Source organism: Protopterus annectens, chromosome 9.part0 (genome assembly GCF_019279795.1).
Source record: "Protopterus annectens isolate FY-2018-M chromosome 9.part0, PAN1.0, whole genome shotgun sequence".
NCBI lineage: Eukaryota > Metazoa > Chordata > Ceratodontiformes > Protopteridae > Protopterus > Protopterus annectens.
In genome coordinates this window covers 470923543-470946355 of record NC_056743.1, presented here as the reverse complement: position 1 = coordinate 470946355, position 22813 = coordinate 470923543, and the positions used below count along the sequence as shown (strand labels likewise).

Below are 22813 nucleotides of genomic sequence, written 5' to 3'. Positions count from 1 at the left end.
TGAAGATTCTGATGCAGAGGATTCCATTCCCTCTGCTTCCCTTCTAGAAGATTTATCTTTTGGTGAAACCTTGCATACCCTTAGGGAGCATTTCCGCTGGGAAAGCCAGGACTATTCAGAGTCCAAAAAAAAATTTAGGGAATTCTTACTTCTGCCTCAACACAGGCCTCTAGCTATCCCTCCTGTTCTGGCTATTGTAGATGATGTTTTCTTGGAATCTAGCCTTACCCCAGACACTTTACCTCCAGCTCCCAGGAAACCTGATGGGTACTACAGAGTACCTGACTCTCGGAAGTTCCTCTTCAAGAATCCTACTGCGGATCCAGAGACCATTTCCCTAGGACCAAAAGGCATTAAGGCTACTGCTGCCAAAAATCCTACCCCTTCTGCTAGAGATTCTGGAGCCTTAGACAGATGGGGTAAGAAGGTATACACTTCTGCTACTTTGGCCATTAGGGCTTTAAATTGCCAGTTTCATATGTTGAAGTATCAGCAGCATATTATGGGACTACTTAAACAGAAAATGATGTTGATTCCTGACCGTGCTGAACACAAAGACTTGCAAGATTTAATGCATTTTGCAGAATAAGTCGGTAAACATACTTTGCAATGTAGTTTTGATGCATCTTGCAGGGCTGCTGTCACTGGGTCTGTACTTAGAAGGCATGCTTGGCTTAAGGAACAAAACGTGCCAGATCATGTTAAAGCTAAATTACTGGATGCACCCTTAAACCAAGACAGCCTTTTTGGCAACAAAGCAGAGGAAGTCCTCAAAAGGATGGAGGAAAAGCTAAATATATGGAAACTGTTAAAGATTTTCTACAAGTACAGCCTCCCAGATTCAGTAGGCATTGGCCTTAAAAGAACTGGTCCTTTCCAGTCCCTTCCAGGTCTTATCAGTCCAAACCCAGGAACAGCAGACCACCAAGACTTCAGTCTCAGGCTACGCACAGATCTAAGCAGTGGGGGGTGCTCCCACTTCCAAAGCAGGGAGTAGTAAGCCACCCCCCTACGGAAAAATGGCACAATGACTTAACCTTAACCCTTCCAAGCCCTGTTCTACTACTTGCTCCCTTTGGAGGAAAGCTCGCCCTGCGTGCAAAAAACTGGGAACTTGTTACCCAGGACAAATGGGTTTTGAACATAGTTTCTCTAGGATACAGATTCCACTTCCACACACTACCAACCACAAATGGTTGGCCAGACCTCCCCCCAAATCAATGGGTGGAGGCCCAACAGCAGGTTCTCTCTCTTCTCAATATCAGGGCTATCCAGCCTGTCCCAGCAGAACTAAGGGGACAAGGTTTTTATTAGACTTTTTCTGGTACCCAGAAAAGAAAACTCCTGGCGTCCTGTCATGGATTTCTCTGGTCTCAACACCTTTCTGGTGGTTCCAAAATTCAAAATGTTAACTCCCCAACAGCTTCTTCCTATGCTAGCCAAAGATGCCTGGCTGGCAACCCTAGACTTAAAGGAAGCTTACTTGCACATCCCAATAAGAGAATCCTGCAAACAGTACCTACGTTTCAGGGCGGACTCCATGCACTTTCAGTTCTCTGCACTTCCCTTTGGCTTATCTACTGTGCCCAGTGTGTTCACAAAGTGTCTAGCTCCAGCCATTGCATTTTGCAGGCAGAGAAGTATTCAAATTTACCCATACTTGGACGATTGTCTGATTCAGGCAGAAAGCCAGGACTTGCTATTACAACATATGGCATTTGTAAAGAAACTTCTAACCTCACTGGGGTACACCATCAATGAAAAGAAATCTCACCTAGTACCCTGCCAACAGATTGTATTCCTGGGTGCAAGCTTGAACACAGCTTCCCAGATGGCATTCCTCACTCCGGAGAAACAAGTTTATTTGACAACCTACTTCAAACTATTGGCCACAAAAACCCAGCTTTCTGCAAGGAAAGTACTGCAAGCTCTTGGGTTCATGGCCTCTTGCATCCTGCTAATTCCATATGCAAGACTGCATATGAGAACTCCAAAGGTATCTAAAAAATCTATGGAGTCAGCATTCTCAGGACCTGGAAACTATGATTCCTATCATTCCTTGTCTAAGGACAGAGTTCCTTTGATGGGCAGAGGCCTGCTAACCACAACAAGGGGACTCCCTTTCACTCTACTCCCTGCCGCCCAAACCCTAACAGATGCATCAGACTATGCATGGGGGGCTCACATGGCAGGGCAGTGCATTCAGGGCAAATGGAACTCGAGACAGATGCACCTGCATATCAATCAAAAAAGAAATGTTAGCTGTACAGAATGCTCTGATAGCCTTCAAAGACCTTATTCTTCCAGGACAACTATTGGTAAAGGCAGACAACACCACAGTTATGTGGTACATAAACAAGCAGGGGGGACCCTCTCCTACCCTCTCTGCAGACTAGCCATGCACTGTGGAACAGAGCCTTGAGCTACCAAGTGTACCTACAAGCTCAATTCCTGCCAGGCAAACTAAATTCACTGGTAAACGACTTAAGCAGAAATCTCATGGACACACACCAATGGAAACTAGAACCCGAAATATTCAACCTCTTGAACAAATTGGGGACTCCAGAGGTAGACCTGTTTGCCTCACATCAGAACTACCAATTGAACAAATTCTGCACCAGAACTACCCACAGTCAAGCTTTGAAAGTGGATGCCCTGTCCTTTACCTGGGAAAGCCTCTTGGTTTATGCCTTTCCTCCTCTGCCTCTCCTCTTGAAGGTTCTATTAAGATCAAACTGGAGAAGCCAAGGACAATACTGATTGCACCAGACTGGCCACGCCAGCACCAGTACCCCCTCTTACGCAGTCTGACACTGCTACAATCATGGCAACTGCCTCAGACCCCTTCCCTGCTGTCCCAGCAGGTGGGCCAGATTCTGCACCCTCCGCTTCAAACCCTGAACCTTGCAGTCTGGCTAATTCCATGAGCTCTTCTCTAGCATCCCTCAGTAAGCAGGTGCTGGATGTCATGCTGGAGGCAAGGAGGCCTAGTACCAGAAAATCTTATGCTGAAAAGTGGAAAAGATACTGTTCCTGGAGCCAGGCTCAGGGGATGGGCACAATGGTGCCCAGCTTACCACATATTCTAGAGTACTTGACAAAAATACTCCACAAGGGCCTATCCTTCTCATCAATTAAGATTCACGCCTCTGCCATTTCAGCACATTATAATACTGAGCTACCCCTTTTCTTTCACCCCTTGCTAAAACAATTCCTTAGAGGGGCCAAACATTTAAGACCCCCCCTCCCCCAGGAGAGCTCCGACTCCAGCCTGGGACCTTAACTTTGTATTGGAAAAGCTCGCTCCCCCCCCCCCCTTTGAGCCAGCTGCAACAGCAGAGTTGAAATTCTTTTTTTGGAAAACAGACTTACTTCTAGCCATCACTTCAGCAAGAAGAGTGTCTGAATTACAGGCCCTCATGGCAGTGGAACCCTTCATTATCTTCCATGCAGACAGGGGTTCCCTCAGGACTAATGCTTCCTTTATGCCCAAGGTGGTGTCTAGTGTGGCCCTAAACCAGTCTATTCTTTTGCCTACTTATTTCCCTAAGCCACAAAACAGAGGGGAACAGATACTGCACTCTCTGGATGTGCACAGACTACTTTGATTCTATTTTGACAGGACTAAGCCTCTCAGAAAATCTGACCAGCTGCTAGTTGGCTTTGCTGCAGGGGCAGAGGGGAAGGCCATTTCAAAGCAAACCATTTCCAAATGGATAGCCAATTGCATTAATTTCTGCTACAAGCACTATGGAAAACCTACCCCATGGGGATAAGATCATATTCCACCAGGGCTGCATCTACCTCTATGGCATTTCTCAGTGGAGTCCCTACCAGGGACATCCTGGAAGCTGCTACCTGGAACTCTGTACATACCTTCACCAAGCATTACCACCTGCCTATCTTTTCTAAATCCAGAGCTGGATTTGCCACAGCAGTCCTGCAGGGCTTAATAGCTGGCCCTAATGCTCTTTAACTACCTCCTCCTCCTTTCCTTAGCTTGGGAATCAATCCAAATGTGATGAGTGTAACAGTGAAACACGAAGAACATAGTACAGTTGTGTACACTTGCCATAAATGTAGATGTTCGAGTGTATTCACTGTTGCAGTCCTGGTTACCCTCCCTCCAGCCCCCTGACTTCTCTTGGCTCTACCTTTCCTTCTTGCTGGTATATATTTTATCATGTGTATTTGCTTTTTGATGGGAGTGTACCATATCATATAATTGCTTCCTGTTGTGGGGGCACCTGACATCTGGGGCAAGAAAAACTGATGTAATGGCGTCGGCTGCATATTTTATACCCCTGACGTCATGGAAGAAGCGACAGCATCCGACGCCGAAATCCGAAGACTCTGGTATTCAGGCCGGCTGAGGGCTACCTACAGGCAGATAACCCAAATGTGACGATTGCAACAGTGAATACATTCGAACATCTACATTTATGGTAAGTGTACACAACTGTACTTTTCTTTCCTAGGAAGGTAAGAACAAGGGGCAAGCAGTGTCTAACCACTTTCTAAATGGCTGTCCCATGCTATTGCTTTTTGTTATTCTCACCATAACAAAACACTTTCAAGCAAAATCAACAAATACTCTACCAGGGCTCTGGCTTTGTAACTGCATTTTGGAAAGGAGTGGATTCTAGATGTATACTAGCGGCTGCAACAGGGTCATCTTTGCATACCTTTACCAAGCATTAGAAACTATGGCCAGAACAGGTTTTGCTAGCACTATTCTCCAGAAGCTCCAGTACACTGATCCATCTTCCTCCTCACTTACTTTCTAAGTTCTGATATTTGTCCTATGTAGCTTAGGCTAATGCAGCAGTGATCTAATGTTGAACATAGTACAGTTGCATAAATAAATTTACCAAGTTGCTAAATTGGTTAGAAAGACCTTCTACATTGCCCACCTGATCTAGTGAGGTCATTGTTCCCCTGTACTCTTCACTTATCAGACCAGTGATAGAGTACAATGCCTCATTCGGGATGTATCTCACCCGACATCTGCAGCAATTGGAGAGACCTCAAAAGTTCCTCACCAAAAGGATAAAGCGACTCCAAAATCTGTCATATGCTGCCAGATTGAAGAAACTCCAGCTCTATTCAGTCGCATACAGTCTGCTCAGAGGTGACATGTGCCTGACATACAAGGCCATGTCCAACCCGGAATTAATGGACATGCTCCACCTCAAAAAATCCAAATCCACCAAAACCACTAGAGCAAGCGACTTAAACCTTAGCACAGATATAAATAGGACGTGCTGGAGGGATAGATTTATCACTCAGACTCCCTATGCTGTGGAATAAAATCCCGGTCCATGTGAGGCAGAGCACCTCGCTGGCTCTGTTCAAGAGAAATCTTGACCTGTGGATGGGAGATCGTAGGTTTACCCCGGGAATCATCTCTGTGTCACTGCTGGACAGAGGCACAACAAACTAATGGGCACAGTATTTTTTCATATAAGGGGTGGCGTAAGCCACAAAATTTTGGGCTAGGCTTATAAATGCCTTAGGGCAGATAGCCTAGTATAAACCTATGAACCTATAACACTATGTTCGAATAGATCACTGCTGCGTTTGCCACACCCTCCCACCATCCTCCTATTTTTTTTCTATTTTTATACTAGAGTATGGGAGTTTTACTAATATGGATCATATTTGGCAGGGCTTTAGCCTGCTTCTTCTGAGGCAAGAAAGATTGACGTTTTGACACCTTAGCCACAGATTTTATCTTGCCTCCCTTTTACAGGACAGTGGATAGGGAGAGTGGAAGGTGCACTGAGACTTTAGAAACTGTCCCACTGGTCTGATCCTTTGCAGAATATCCCAAATAACTTAAGCTGCTGATTTTTGCGGCTAGCATTTTATTGGTATAGACTAAACTAGAAGGAAAGATCTTCATCTGGTAGTTATAGGTGATTTACAGATGGTATTTGTATCACTGAAATGTGCCTACTGTGAGGACCTCTGTAGTTGACAGAAATTTCTGGCATCTTCGCCCTAGCCAGCTGCTCTATGGTGTACATCACAGGAATGTATTCAACAGTGGAAGAACTGTTCCACACACGTGATATATTCATGGACAGAGAGAGGCACTTGAGCACCATGAAGAAAGCTATGTTATCTGCTTCCAGTCCCAGGAGGCACCCTATTGCCCTATTGGTAAACATGTCCTCCCAGGTGTTAGATGCAATTGGGTTTATTATTCCTTCATTACGTGGGTGTATTACATTGGAAGCCACACCCTGATAGGGTTGTGGTATAGCAGAAAACTTTGGGTCCTTTTACCATGGCACTTGTCTGTGTATTAATGGAGCCAAATATTTCTTTATTGAAAGATATGGAACCAATATTTTCTGACATTCCTTTACTGTCTGTTTTGATGTTTTGGCTAGAGGTGCTTATGTTTAGAAAAATGTAGTAGTACCATGTTTTAATGAAGAGAAATCAACGCCTGCATACATTTCAGCTATGTCAGTGTTTACATATGAAAGGGATGTTGAGTTAAAGCATGCACTGAGAAGGAAACACTAGTTCAAGTGGATAAGAGTCAGAGATTCTAATGATGTTAATAAAGAAGCATGTTTAATATGCAGAGTTATAGTTGGCAGTAATGTATCTGTATCTCTAGCTATCAAAAACACAGCAATTGAAGATGTGCTTCAAAAATAGCTACCTCAAGAATTTGAAAACTACATTTACTGAAGATAAAAAGGTAGGCTTGTTAAGTTTCAAATTCTGCATGTTTTGTAGTTTCAGTGAGACAGATTTTAGTATCTGAAAAGTGATTTAGTATCTGAAAAGCAATATGGAGATGAAGTTACAAGACACACATACAATTCATGTATCAAGATATATCCAGGAGTCAGGTGCTACTAGAGTTGTCTTCATAGCTAATCAGAGGTAAGACTGCTGATCTGCACACTATCTGGTGCTATGAAATTGGCACTGTGGCAGATATGTGCACCTGGGAATGACTGCAGATATGATAATGTACTTTTCAGTAAGAGTGGTAGATTCTTTAACTACAGAGGTTGTGGATGTTGGGAGGGATGGATGGGTAGATTGGACAGATTAAGTGATGGAAATAGAAGTTTGGTTTCAGTGTGTACAAGGTATCAGTAAGGGGTTCAGGAAGACAAACCTGGGATTGTTTGCGGTAGAGTTGATAGGAGGACAGCAATAAGAACTTTGGAGTGCATTTAGCTTGTATCTTTGTAATCACCTGGGCCAGGCCTGAAATTGGTCCACTCATGAATTTATCCCAGTAAACAAACATGAATAAACAGTATAACAGAACAGACTTACAGAAAAGAGCAGACAGTCCTTATATTCTGTTAGATTTTGGGGGTTTCATAGAAAAAAATGCATTTACTTGTATTGCTAAGCCTTAAAAATTATGGTACGTCAGTATAGTACCAGGATCTGAGATAGTGAACTCCTTACTTTGTGCCACACCAGGTAGCCAGGCAGCTCTTTAGTGGCCAGTTATGCAATCTGCACAACTGACTAAAATGTGGATTCCTCAAACAGAGTTAATGTGGGTTTTGCCACTGTTCTGTGATGCGGAAGTTTTGGAGGCGATTATAGTAAGTCCAGGGGTGCATGGATGAGTTCTCTACTTGAAAATCCAGGACCCTCGCAAACATTTGTGTATTACTCAAATGTTGATTTGCTTGGGATGACTTTTTTATTTTGCTTCCAATATATAGTCTGGGATCCCAGAAATAGTTTTAGTTATGACTGGCTGTGGGCTAATTTAGTAATTCTACCTCTGAAGAGTAGTATCGCTTCAGCTTGCTCTTGGCGTTGGTAAAAGAGTGCATGTAGAACTTCCTGAAAGACAAGTGAACCCACATGTAGGGCACAGAAGCATCTTTATGAAGCCAAAACTGACACATTGCACCATCTACATGACTGAATCCCAGGAGAAAGTCCCCTTGCAGTCTATAAAATTACCAGTGTCATATGGGTCATGCAGTACAGATTTGGCCTTCACTGCACTCTGCATAAAGTAGTGGTAGGAAGGCAAGACCCATTGAAGCCAGCTGATATATACGTGGCTAGAAATACAGTTAGTGAAATCAACTCATCTTTATTTGCAGTATACCAGTCATTCCAGTATATTATCACATTTTGTAACAAACTGTATATAGAGTACTAAAACCAGAGTACCATAAATGATTTACAGCAATTTTAAAACAAGTAGAAAAAGGACAGCCTGAATATCGTTTTTTTCCCTTAGATGTGACTTTAGTGACATTCTTTCTCTAACATCAACAGATCAGACTGGTCTACTCCACTTTTAACATATTTAATACGTTCAGTAATGCCATACTGGATAAGCACTTCCCTATCATATGCTTCAGGGAACAAAAATGTCCCTAATTTGATACTAAAAAAAAAAAAAAAAAAAAAAAAAATTCCATTTTTAGACAGCAAATGGGCATGGAGGTATTTGAAGTCTTCTTAGTTTCTAGTTGACCACCACACTTTCTAAAACCTTTCTCACTGCTGCAGGCTACTAACAAAAACAATCCAAATCCATGTTTTGTGCTGAAAACCTCAAGATACAATCGTATAGCCTAGAAACTTACTGAAGGTTATAAAGAAAATGTCTTTTTCCACTGCTAAATCTGACCACTTCAGCATATATCAATGTATCCACACCCCCACCAAGGGCAGCAATATCCTAGACCTGGTCATTACCAACATGGGCAAACGGTGTTGCACACCAGAGGTCAATTCCTCGTTGGTCAGATCTGAGCACAAGCTAATCACCCTAGATATACACATCCCACTCCCCACCCCCATTAGGGAAACCGCCATAAAAATTTTTTCCAAAGCCAACTTTACGCTTCTTAAGACAGAAATGGCAAACTTCACGACACCCATGCTGATGACAACAGAGGCATGACTGCTGAATCCTACACAAATGCACTTTATAAGCACTTACATGAGTGCATGGATCGTGCAATCCCTAACAGAACCAAGATGCTATCCTTCAAAAAAAGGAAGCCAATGTAGAGGTCCCCTGCCATAAACAAACTCTACAAAAGAAGAAACTGTTGCAAAAAGAGTAAAATCCCATGACTAGAGGAACTCCCTGGTCAGCCTCAGTAAGAAGCTAAGATCCCTCATAAAATCCTCCAAAGCTAGTTACAAAAACAAAATCACCACTGATTCTAAAGACAACCACAAAGCATTCTACAGCTATGTCAAGAGTCTCAATGGCAACACTCAGATCTGCTCTGAGTTGCAGCACAATGGCACTAAATATACAGAATCAACTGATATTGCCAAACATCCAGGCAGATAGGTTCAGTGCTAACTTTACCCGCCTCTTATCCCCTAAAGGGCCCATCTCTATATCGGAAGAATGCAAAGTTCCTGTAATCATGGCTGCACAGGTAAAAAAAACACTCTCTCCAAAGCAAAGACCACAGCATCCATGGGACCTGACGACATCCCAGGCTGCATTCTACATGAATTACAGAACAAACTGGCACCCCACCTAAGTACCATGTTCAATCATAGCCTCACCTCAGGCTTTGTGCCCACTGAATGGAGCACAGCAACTGTTATCCACTCCAGAAAGGGGGAGCCACCCTGGGACTTACCGCCCCATTAGCTTGACGAGCCTGGTTTGCAATGATATTGGTAATCTCCAAATTCTGGACCCTAATGAGTTTAAGTTTGTAAAAGGCAGATCATGTCTCCTAAACCTGATAGACTGCTTTGAAGTGGTCACCAAAGCAGTAGATGAGGGTAAGGTGGTTCACACAGCCTATCTAGATCTCGCCAAGGCTTTCGACACCATCCCCCACTCTGGAATTATAGATAAACTCACTAAACTAAGTATAAATCCCTATGTCACAAGATGGGATGCCAACTGGCTCACTGACAGAACCCACACTGTGAAAATAGCAGACTCCAAATCCAACTTCAGAACAGTGACAAGTGTAGTACCACAGGGTTCAGTCCTGGGTTCTCTCCTGTTTATCTACTTCTCTGAAGTACAGGCTAAGACAGAAGGTCTTTGGCTAATGAAGTTCGCAGCTGACTGCAAACTAGGAGCCATAATCAAAACTCCTAACTATGTGGACATCCTACAAAAGGGCCTCACTGAGACAGACGCCTGGTGTCAAAGCCATGGCCTCAAGCTTAATTCCAGAAAGTGCATTGTCATCCCTTTTGGTAAAAACTATGTACCCATGAACTACCACATAGACGGTAGTCTACTTTACACTGAAAGTGTGATAAGAGACCTTGGGACATAGCTGGATAGTAGTCTCTCCTTTGATAATCACATCACAGTAGTCAGGAAATCCTTCTATGTGGCACACCTCATCACAAAAGGTTTCTCATCCAGGAAAAAAGAGGTCATTGTTCCTCTCTACTCATCACTCATTAGACCCATTGTAGGGTACAATGCCCCTTTTGGTATGCACCTCACAAGACATCTACAAAAACTGGAACGGCCACAGAAATACCTCACAAAGAGGATTACTGGCCTCAAACAGATGCCCTACGCAGGCCGTCTCAAACAACTCAAGCTTTACTCCGTTGCATATCGCCTACTCAGAGGCGATCTCTGCCTAACTAGCTATGTCAAACCCAGAGCTCTTGGACATGCTCCACTTAAAGAAATCCCAATGCCTCCGAGCTACACACTCTAGGGACCTAAACCTTGTCACCACAATAAACAGAACATGCTGGAGGGATAGCGAACAAACTACCTATCTGTATCAAACAAAGCTCCTCATTAGCACTCTTCAAGAAAAATCTTGATTGGATGGGAGGTACGAAATTCACCGCAGAGATCACTTCTGTGGCTCTGCTCAACAGGGGCACAGGAAAAGTTTTCTTGGGTGACGAAAGCCAGGGTACCTTTTAGCTAGGCTTATATAGGCCCTAGGACCAATAGCCTAGTACCTACCTATGAACCTATAAGTAATTTATCCACACACTGATTTTTAAAACCTAGTGACGTCTCTGGTAAACCTGCTTACCTCTCAACATTGGCCATTTCTACTTCCACACTCCGCATCTCCCCTTGATCCCCACCCCCTTGCCGCTAATTAGACTCTGTCCTATTTAATTGAAATCCCATCAAAATGTGTAAGAAAAAGCCTTGAAAAACTCTGCACTAAAGACACCCAACCCATAGCAGCATGCCCCCCAGCATTCACAAAAATGTGCTAAAAAGTTTCCAAACAAGTTGCCCACATATGCAAATCTCACTCACAAGTAATGTACCAGCCAAAATGAAGCACTATCTTCATTATACCCACTCCAGAGTCTTCCACTTCCACTCCTGTCCTAGTTCTATCATCTGCCCAGTCACCAAGTCTTTTGAAAAACTAATTTATGACCACCTTAACAAATATAACCTCCTAACAGATCCACAGCATCACTTTATGGGAGCCTACAACACCTTAACTGCAATTTATACCATCACAAACGGCCACAGCTTTTCTATAGCTGAGAACAATCTAACAGAAACAGTCTTCATTGATCTATGCAGAGCCTTTGAAAGTGTTATCCGCTCCATTTGCCTTTATTAGAGAAGTGTTCCAGGCTGCTTTGGAAATATCTGGTTTATAAAGATAATTATCTCACTAACAAGAACTTGTATAGTCCAAGCTGGTGCTCTACAAACTGACTGCGGTTCCTCCTCTGCTGAAACCCACAAGGGCACATTCTTGAACTTATCTTATTCTGTCTTTCAGTGTCATTGTCATTTCTATCTTATCAGGTGAAATACTTAATACCTGCAGACTACATGCAGACCACATCACCTTGTACAGTACTGGACCATCCTCCTACTTCCATTCTTCCCTTCAAAAAGACTTCACATACATCCTTTCTTAGCTTACCCAATATAAACATACTTTTTTAATGTCAGTAAAACTGCTGCTGCTTGTCAGTCAGCAGAAACCTGAAACCGCTACCACCTTACTGATCACTATCCTGAGTAACCGACCAGTAAGCATGGCTGAATGGTGCAGGTACTGTGCCCTAATGTTAATTTGATAAAACACTTTCTTCAGGAACTGCATCAACAACGTGGTTGCAGAAGTTGCTACCTAACTGAAATGCTTCTAATTAATTTCAAACCACTTTACTAAAGAAGACAGAAAAGTTCTGTCAAAGGAAGTATTTGTCTCGAGACTTAAATATGCCCTCCCAATGACTGCCATATGTAGATTAATTTGTTTTACCCAAACTAAACATTGCTGTCTCACCCTGCAAAAGGCAAATTTGACTTCCAGTCATGCTCATTCTGCATTCTATCCACATTTCTTTCTGCCCTTTCCTAAGAAGTAAATTCAAAATAAAATTCTCCCCATACTCAGAATCCAGGACAGCGACACCCTAACTACAGGCATTCCCCCTTCTGACCTTGCCACAGATGAAACATCCTGCAGTAAAATTGTCCCTGCTAATTGGAGTAGTTTCCCAGAACAACTCTGGCAACTTACTGAGTGTTCACAGTTCAGGAAAATCTAATAGTACACCAAAAAGATGCAAAGAAGTGTACTTGCTTTATAGACAAATGATCATCTCAACCACACAGCTATAATCATCTTCTTGCCATATTTACACATAACTCTTCAAGATTGTTATTGCATAACAGAGACTTTCCTCTATTTTAAATATGTAAATTTAACTTAAAATTTTTCATCGTTGATAGTACACTTAATAAATGATTGTTTTCAGTCCATTAATCACAAACTCTTCTAACATTATCAGTTTTCAGCTCTCAAGCTGTACTTTATCTCCTAACTCCAAATTTTCTCATGTGGGAACTACTCTGTAAAAACATTAATGCATTTACAGAAATCATTGGTGCGTTTAACTGGTTTTAAATTGTTGGTCAACAGATGATTTTAGCCATATAAAAGGTGTTTAATATAATTTTGTGTACTTGTTAATCTTTGCAGCATTGTATTTGAATCTTCTATTTACTTTTGTGCATTCTGCATCCACATCATTGCTGAAAAGGGCCTAAAGATCAGCCTACCCATCTGGTTAACAAAGTGTAAATAAATTCACTACTCAACACCCATGTTAAAGAATTTAACGTCATAGCGTAGCTGAAGCAAAAGAGAATATTCCATAGGATTCTGATATTACACTGCAGTCTATGGGATCCCTTCAAATGTCAGATATAACTGTCAAAATAACTACTGTCTTGTCAGTACTCATTTTCATCCCATGTGCTTTCAATTTTGTCCTGGTGAAAATTAGAGCATCCATCCAGTCATGTAGGTTTAGTCTGAAGGAGGATATTGAATCACATGGTTTAGCCTGCAGTGGAAGTTTGTTCCATAGAAGGGAGAGGCACTGAGTGATTAATCCCTCAATCATGTTTTATCTGGTGATAAAGTTTAGATCTCTGGTTCTAGTATTACCTGAGCTCTGTTTTATAGAAAATAAAGGAGGTTGAGGACCACCAGATGTCTAATTGCAGTCACAAATCCCACCTCAAACGTCTGTAAGACATAAGAGTACAGGGATAGGGCTTTGTCTTTCCTGGTAACCAAGGATTTTAAGACCAAAGATTTTTTTGGGGGACCTCTGGGGCATTTGGAGGTTGATATGTTGAGTAAGGTATATATCACTTAAAGTATTTTACTCTATAATGTGCCTGATCAGTGCTGACAAAAGGAGAACAATGACCTCTCTCGATCTGGATGAACCACCATCTAATGTTAATCTTCGTTCATTCCTTACTGATGGGTTACCGGTTCCATCCTTGGAACTGAGCCGGCATTATACCACGCTAGCGTCCTCCAAAAACTCTTGAGCCAAGATCCTATCCATAATGCTCTACTCCATTACCTCAGATCTCTTTTGTTGCATTGCTGTGCAGATGTGTCAAGCCATTCTCTCTCAGCTAAGTCAACTTTTTTGACATTTTCTTCAAAACTGCTGTTTAGAAATCTTTCTAAATATTTTTATCTTTAGTCTCTTACCCTATCACATCTTTTAAGACTCTCTCCCCTTGATAATTCCCTTTTTATTATCTTTTCTTACTGTTGAGGTAATTCTTCATTACCATCATTGGTAATCTCTTCCTTTTCCTTCTTCCTCTCCTGATGTTCATCGTGTTACCCTGCTGCAGTCATCACACTTGGGTTATCCTGTCGTCAGGTGGTCCCGCAGTCGGCCGGAATTCCAAAGTCTTGGTCCGGCGTCGGTTGTTGTCACTTCTTCCCTGACGTCAGTGCGCCAGGGGTATATATATTGCAACCAACGCCATTTTCTTCATTCTTTCTTGCCGCGCGGTGCCCGAAGTAGAAGCAGTTCGCAAGTGCCGGTCGGCCGACTCATGAGATTTTCGAATTCAAATTTCAGACCGAAGTCTTCTATAAAGCGAAGTACCCCGTTGGGGAAACTTTTCTTGCCTCAGACCGATGTCAGAAAAAGTTAACAATTGTATTTCTTGTGGGAAGCAAATGCCTCATAAGGATTTTCATTCTTATTGCATACCTTGCCTAGGCCCAGACCACGGCATCACTAGTTGTCATTTTTGTGCTAGGTTTAATAAACGTACTATTAAAAGACGCTTTGATTTCGCACAACACTACTTCGGTAGAAAATTTAATTACAGTATGCCGTCGGAGCAACCGACTACCGGCGTGCACAAAAAACGCAAGGATAAGGACAGACAGCCCAGGCCTAAGCCAGATTCCGAGGCCTCGGCTGTTCCGGTCTCTGGTTCTCTGGTCCTCAGTGAGGCTCCGACGCAGCCCCTGACTACCGCAGATTTGGAACCCGCGACCTCTTCGGAACTTTTGATGGAATGTGCCAGTCCGACGCAACCATTTTGTTCAGGCCCTACCAACGACATTGCTGATAAAGATGCCGGTCCTGCTGAAATGCCTTTGGTTTCTGAAGGCGTTTTCAGACCGACGACACTTACCATTAAAACGTATCCTAAGACGAAGACTCCTATTAAATCTAAAAGGACTGCACTTCAATCCCCTGTTCAAGGCCCCATGCCTAAGAAACAGATGCTCAAAATGGCTGAAGATTTGATCTCTTTAATCAGGGGTTCCCAGCCTCCTCCTGACAAAAGGCCTAGACAAGAGGAAGATTATGCATCCTCTGAACAAGTATCCATTTCTTCAGCCTCCTCTGAAGACCAAGATTACTCCTTCTCCCCTTATGAAGATTCTGATGCTGAGGATTCCATTCCCTCAGCTTCTCCTCCTGAAGACTATTCCTTTGGGGAAACTTTACACACTGAGGGAACATTTCCACTGGGAAGGTCAGGACTACTCTGACTCGAAGAAAAGGCTCAGAGAGTTTCTTTTACTCCCCCAGCACAGACCATTTGCCATCCCACCCGTGTTGGACATTGTGGATGATGTTTACTTAGAATCCAGTTTGAACCCAGACTCTCTACCTCCTGCTCCGGCCAAGCCTGACAGATACTACAGAGTGCCTGATTCCCATAAATTTCTATATAAAAGTCCTGTTGCTGACCCAGAGACAATCTCCCAGGGTCCCAAAGGGGCTAAGGCTTCTATGGCTAAAAATCCTGTACCCTCTGAAAGGGATTCCAGAGCACTAGACAGATGGGGGAAAAAGGTTTACACCTCAGCCACTCTAGCTATGCGGGCACTAAATTGCCAATTTCACATGCTTAAGTATCAGCAATTTCTAATCTCTCAGTTAAAGCAAAGAATCACCACTCTCCCTCAAGTCTGAATTGAAAGAAATGCAGGATCTGTTGCATGCAACTGAACAGGTGGGCAAACGCACCTTACAATGTGGGTTTGATTCTCTGGAGGCCTCCTGCAGAGCAGCTGTCACTGGGTCTGTTATACATAGGCATGCTTGGTTAAAGGATCAAACTCTGCCTGATCATGTTAAAGCAAAGCTTCTAGGTGCTTCCTTACAGCAGGAAGTTCTTTTTGGAGTTAAAGCAGAAGTAGTCTTAAAGAAAATGGAGGATAAGGCAAAATCTATGCAGACAGTCAAAGATTTCCTACAGGTTCTCGCTTCAGCAGAAATTGGCCAATAAAAAATTGGTCCTTTCCAGCTACTGACAGATCACAGAGGGGTAAATACAGATGTCCAAGAGGCAGAGGACAACCACAAGCCCAGTACAAACCTCGACAATGGGGCACTGCAACACAGAAGGGAGGAGAAGACAGGTCTCAACCTACCAGAAGGCAAACTCAATGACTTGCACCTCATCTGGCCAAGCAACACTCTCTTGGCAGCCCCCTTGGGAGGACAACTCACACTTTTTTCAGACAACTGGCACATTGTCACAAAGGACAAATGGGTCCTAGACATAATTTCACGAGGATACAGATTCCATTTTCACACCTTGCCAATGAAAAGAGGAATGCCAAACCTGCCACAAAATCAATGGGCAGAGGCACAAAAACAAATTACAGCTCTCATGGACATGAGAGCCATTCAACTGGTACCTACTCGAGAGCAAGGCCAAGGATTTTACTCAAGACTCTTTCTAGTTCCCAGAAAGGACAATGCCTGGAGACCAATTCTGGACCTTTCAATTCTAAACACCTTCTTACAAGTACCCAAATTCAAGATGCTAACACTACAGCAGCTTCTTCCCATGTTGGGCAAGAAAGCATGGCTAGTAACGTTGGACCTCAAGGAGGCATACCTGCATGGTCCCTATCAGACCAAGTTGCAGAAGATACCTCCGTTTCATTGCAGGTTCAACCCAGTACCAATTCTCTGCAATGCCTGGCACCAGCAATTGCATACTGCAGACAAAGGAATTCAAATATACCCATACATGGACGACTGCCTCATCCAAGCAGAAAGCAAGGACATCCCCTTACAACATCTGGCTTTTGTAAAACATCTTCTAAGTTGCCTGGGGTACACAGTAAATGAAAAGAAATCAAAATTAGTACCCTCACAAAACATTCCTCGGTGCCAGCTTGAATACAACGGCCCAGAAGGCTTATCTGACGCCAGACAAACAACTACAACTGACTCAATATTTCAAAACAATGGCAACAAAGACCCAACTACCTGCAAGAAAAATTCTGCAGGCCTTGGGCTTCATGGCATCTTGCATACTACTAATACCATTTACAAAGCTGCATATGAGGAAATTACAGTGGTACCTATCAAGTGTATGGTCTCAACACAGCCACAGCTTGGACACAATGATATCTCTCATTCCCTGCCTACAACAGGAGTTTCTGTGGTGGTCACAGGCATGTCACCTCAACAAGGGTCAGCCTTTCACCTTGCCCCCAGCCAGGCAAACTATGACAACAGATGCATCGGACTACGCCTGGGGGGCACACATGGCAGGACAGTGCATTCAAGGCATATGGACTGCAGATCAAAGGAATCTGCACATCAATCAAAAAGAGATGCTAGCTGTACAGAATGCTCTGACAGCCTTCAAGAATCTATTACATCCAGGACAACTTAAAATAAGGACGGACAACACCACAGTAATGTGGTACATAAACAAACAAGGGGGTACACACTCCTACCCTGTATGCAGGCAAGCAATGACCTTGTGGAACACAGCTCTGGCTTACCAAGTTCAGTTACAAGCTCAATTCCTGCCAGGAAAAAACAACACATTGGCAGATGACATCCGCAGAAACATTATGGATCCCCACGAGTGGAAACTGGATCCACAAGTATTTGCAATGATAACTCAAAAATGGGGCCTTCCAGACATAGACCTGTTTGCCAGTCCTCAAAACTATCAACTAACAAAATTTTGTACAAGGACACTGCACCACCAAACTTGGAAAGTGGACGCACTCTCATTCAGTTGGAAAAACCTGACAGTATATGCCTTCCCTCCATTACCTCTCCTCACAAAGGTGCTTTTGAAAGTCAGAAAGGAGAGACCACGACTGATACTCATAGCCCCAGACTGGCCACGCCAGCACTGGTACCCACTTTTGAGGAATATGGCCCAGGGCCCACCTTGGATTTTGCCACAAATTGCCCATTTGCTCACACAGCAAAACAATCAGATTCTTCACAGCCATCTCAAAACCTTAAATCTGGCTGCATGGCAAATCACCTAAGCATCCAGCCAGCTCCTCTTTCCCAGGCAGTTATGGATGTTATTCTGGAAGCTAGGAGGCCCAGCACCAGGAAGGCCTGTTCAGACAAATGGAAATGGTTTTGTGCCTGGAACCAAGCTAAAGACCAAGGCACACTTCAGCCTCACATACCTCAGATTCTACAGTACTTAACTGAGATGTTGCACAAAGGACTTTCTTTTTCTTTCATTAAAATCCATGCATCAGCTATTTCAGCCCACTACAACACGGATCCACCCTTATTTTCGCATCCACTTCTAAGACAGTTCCTCAGAGGGGCAAAAAACATTAGGCCCCCCCAGGAGAGCACCTACACCAACATGGGACCTTAATTTTGTTCTGGAAAAACTTACGCTACCTCCCTTTGAACCAGCTTTCTCTGCAGATCTACAGTTTCTATCATGGAAGACTGCCCTGCTGCTAGCAGTAACTTCAGCTAGAAGAGTCTCAGAGCTGCAGGCACTAATGGCAGTGGAACCTTTCCTCATTTTCCATCAAGACAGAGTTTCTGTACAAACTAATCCTTCCTTCATGCCTAAGGTGGTTTCCAGTGTGGCTTTAAATCAAACCATCCACTTACCCACCTTCTTCCCAAATCCACAGAACAAAGGAGAGAGAGTCCTGCATTCCTTGGACATTCACAGGCAACTTCGTTACTACTTGGATAAAACTAAGGTTTTCAGAAAATCTGACCAGCTCTTTGTATCGTATGCTACAGCTTCACAAGGGTAGGCTATATCAAAACAAACCATTTCCAAATGGATAGGACATTGCATTCGTTTTTGCTATACCCATCATGGAAAACCAGTTCCTGCTACCATTAGGCCCCACTCTACCAGGGCTATAGCTACATCTACAGCCTTCTTCAGGGGGGTTCCAACCAAGGAGATTTTGGAAGCTGCAACTTGGAATTCAGTACACACCTTTACCAAACACTACCACTTTACTCTAAGACTAGAGCTGGCTTTGCCACTGCAGTTTTGCAGGGCCTTCTAGCCTCCAATCACCCTCTGATTCCTCCACCCATCCTTAGCTTTGGGATTCAACCCAAGTGTGATGACTGCAGCAGGGTAACACGATGAACATAGTACAGTTTTGTAACTACCATAAATGTAGATGTTCGAGTGTACACCCTGCTGCAGTCCAGGTTACCCTCCCTCCATCCCCTCTGAACTAACTAGCTAAAATCTCTACAATACCTTCCTGATGTATTTGCTTATAGTTGGAGGGATTTTGTGTTTTTGCAAAATTTGCTCAATTTGGTACTAATTACTGACCACCTTTTTGGGGGCACCTGACATCTGGGGCAAGAAAAACTGAAGAAAATGGCGTCAGTTGCAATATATATACCCTTGGCGCACTGACGTCGGGGAAGAAGCGACAACAACAGATGCCGGACCAAGACTTTGGAATTCCGGACGATTGCGGGACCGCCTGACGACAGGATAACCCAAATGTGATGACTGCAGCAGGGTGTACACTCAAACATCTACATTTATGGTAGGTACAAAACTGTACTTTATTCGTCCTTTTCTTTACTGTTGATAGTAAAGCCTTGTCTCCTTTCTCGTAATTATGTCAGATAAGAAAGAAAGGCAGTATTGGTTTTAAGCAATGTATGGAATGTGGCCATAAGTTACCGCTTTCCGATGGACATGACTTGTCTAAATATGGCTCATCTCACTATGGATCCCCCGTGTGGGATTTGTAAAAATTTTTCTACAAGGATTCTTGAAAGGAAGAACAAGCTAATCCTGAAGGGTGGTCTCAAATCTCCTTTCTGTGAGGCTATTTCTGGGTCAGAGGGCTCACTCCCTCCTGCTAAACCCCGTAAGAGGCACTCTTCTTCCCCATAGAGGTCGCTCATTTCATCTTCCTTTGAGGATGGAAAAAAGTCTACTCATAAGAAAGTAAAATTGTGTAGTTTCTCACTGCCCCCTGTGACCCTTTCGGCTCCAGGTCCGGCACTGCCCCAGTTACTTCTAACACCAGCTATGCCTGCCTTATCACCTTAGGCACCGGAGTTCCTGGTGCCGACCCTTACGGCTCCGACAGTTTCGTTAGTCTTTATCAGCACCATCCCAGCAGGTACAGTCTCCTTCAGCCCAGAGTTTGACGATGCTCTCCATGGTGCAGACTCCTTTGGTACTGACTGAATCTTTGGTGCAGTCTTTTTCGGCACTGTCCTTTTTGTCAGTGCAGACAACTCCTTCGGCACTGTGCCCTTTGCAGAATCCTGCATTTACGGTGCAGACACCTTCACTCTATATGGCACTGCCTTTGTCGGCGCAGACCACTTCCACTTTATCTTCGGTGCAGACATCCTCGGTTCCGACCTCCACACCATTCGAATTCACAAGGACCAAGTACTCTCCTTCCTTGGATCCTTATATTGGTAGTCAATATAGTCCTTTCCTAGAAAGACCGGAATCACCCTCAGGTTTCTCTATGAGGTCGACCAGGAGCCTATCTGAGCAAAATGTGTTGCGGCTTGTTGACTACTTGCTTGTGGCCAGGGGTCTCTCCCATTCACCTAAACCTATGTTCCCTCCTTCAGGTGAATGTTTTTCTCCTCTAATTGCAACCTATACTCCTTTGACTTCTACTGAAGCTTTGAGGCCCTTTCCTCTGACACCAGCTCCCCTCCCTCTGACCCCAATAGTAGACATCGCTTTGGAGCTGGAGTCGTCTTTGTGGCCGTCTGTGCACTGGACATCAGACCCTTCTCAAGTTAGTGGCAGTGCTGTGAGAGAGGACATTCTTGGCTCCACACCGATCTTTTTCTGTGGCACTGTCCAGGAATCTTCTCATGCTTCATGGTCCTCTTGAGATTCCTGGTCTGGGGGTCGGTTCGTCAGAGTGGGGTGTGACCCCGGTTCCGAGCTCCCATCCCTCTTTGGGTGGACCAGCTTTCCTGGCCATAGAGAGGGCGCTTGCCTCTGTGGGCAAACCCCTCATGTCTGAGTTCCCTCCTACCTCTGTGCTGCAACTCTCACAGGACACATCACCTCTGGTCACCGGGCACAAGGGCCTCATGCTTCTCCCCCTTGGGAGACCCCCTCTTTGCAGTCTTCCCCAGAACCCACCACTGAGGAAGTACCTAGCAAAACTTTGTGCAAGTGGAAGCACATGGACTCCACTGAGGAGTCTTTGACTGAAGAATCCGGACTTTGACTGGGAGGGGTCCCCACGGTCACCCTGTGATGAGGTGTCAGGTGACATCCTCGAGATCCTTCGAGAGGTGACGAAGTTCTCTAACCCTTCCTCAGAGGAATCCGTATTCCTGCAGGCTTCTCATGTTCAGCCCCCTACCTCCTGGGTTACCCTGCTGTCTGATGAGCTCGTGCAGCTCATCATCCAGGATGCATGGAAGGTCCCTGACACCCTGGAAGCAATACCACAGAGGCCTGATAGAATTCTGTCCCCCCAGCTGAACATTCACACTGGTAAAAAGGTCTTCCAGTAGATGCCATGGTGGTGGCGGCTGCAACTAAAAATGATTTGGCAGAAGAGAGCCAAACTGTCCATCTGCCCAACAAGGAGTCCCGGGCAATAGACTCAGGAAGCGTGTGTTTGCTTCATCGACCTTTGCTGTAAGATCCTTGTAAAATGTGCCAAATAGTTCAAGGCTTCAGAGGGATCTCATCAATCAACTGTATGAAACCTTGGCAGGAGCTGTTTCTGATGAGGTCCGTGATAACGTAGCTTCTCAGATAGCAACCCTAGAGTCCATATCCAACTCCTCCATGCATCTTATTTCCTATGTAACTGAAAGAGCGGCTAGAGCAGCAGGCACTGGTATAGTCACGAGACGACATGGCTGGATGCGCCTTTGTGACTTTGCGGACTCTAAGGCTTCTTTTCTCATCTCCCCCATCGAGGCCACCTCTTTGTTTGTCCCTAAAGTCAAAGATACACTGGCAAGGTGTGAACAGGATAGGAAGACCCTGTCTGCCTTTGGTGTCAGACACTCCACTCCTCAACAATTCTATTCCAGAAATCAGAGGAGCGGGAAGATGTGGCACAAAATCACAGGGCCCTTTCCGTGACGTACATGCCAAGTTCTCCCCTAGAGGCAGAGGGGGAAACTCCAATGGAAGATGCCCCTTTCGGGGCAAGGGAGGTCCATGAAATCAGGGTTCAAGAGATTCCTTCTCTGGCCAACCCTATCAGAGCTCCTGAAGCGTTGCCTGACTGCTTACCTCTGGAAGCGGTCGGGTGTCATTTTTCTTTGTACCCCACTGTCTGACAAAACATAACCAAACTGTTTAAAGTTGTTTTTGCTCCTGCACTTTTAAAGTTTGTCCTGTTTGTTGCATTTACCTGTTGAGGCTACACACTCAAGTGCGCTAGCCTGTGTTACATATTTATTGCATTTTCCTGCTGTTTGTTGCAAAAAAGAAAAAAAAACAAAAAAATTATCCTTGTTTCCCGTCTTTCCTGACCTAGAGTAGTCCAGATACAGGCTATGCTGTATTCTGGACTATTGGAAAGTTCCTGTGTTGCCCATTTCCTTTCTTGGATAAAGGGAGGCTTCTTTGTTCACCAGTGGCAGTGGGGAGCTTAGAGCAGCCTATCTATCCCTGGAGGAGTGTTTGCAGCACAAGAATCTGGTAGTCTATTGGAGTTTTGGGCCAATTTCTAGGTCTTTCAAGTCCCCCTGTATAAAACCCGCTTTGGCGCGGCTTTGCACGATTTTGCGCATAGCGCAGCATCAGGCAGCTCCGCTT

The 22813-nt window shown here is 44.2% G+C and overlaps 1 protein-coding gene across 1 annotated transcript in view; it reads left to right on the top strand.

The window, feature by feature from the left end:
- LOC122811276 (tumor necrosis factor receptor superfamily member 10B-like) overlaps positions 1-22813 on the top strand; it is a gene marked incomplete in the record, with an annotated part of 590662 nt that overhangs the window by 397489 nt on the left and 170360 nt on the right. Inside the window, 1 exon segment of the mRNA XM_044083011.1 lies at positions 6635-6718. Coding sequence (XP_043938946.1) covers positions 6635-6718 — 84 coding nt within the window.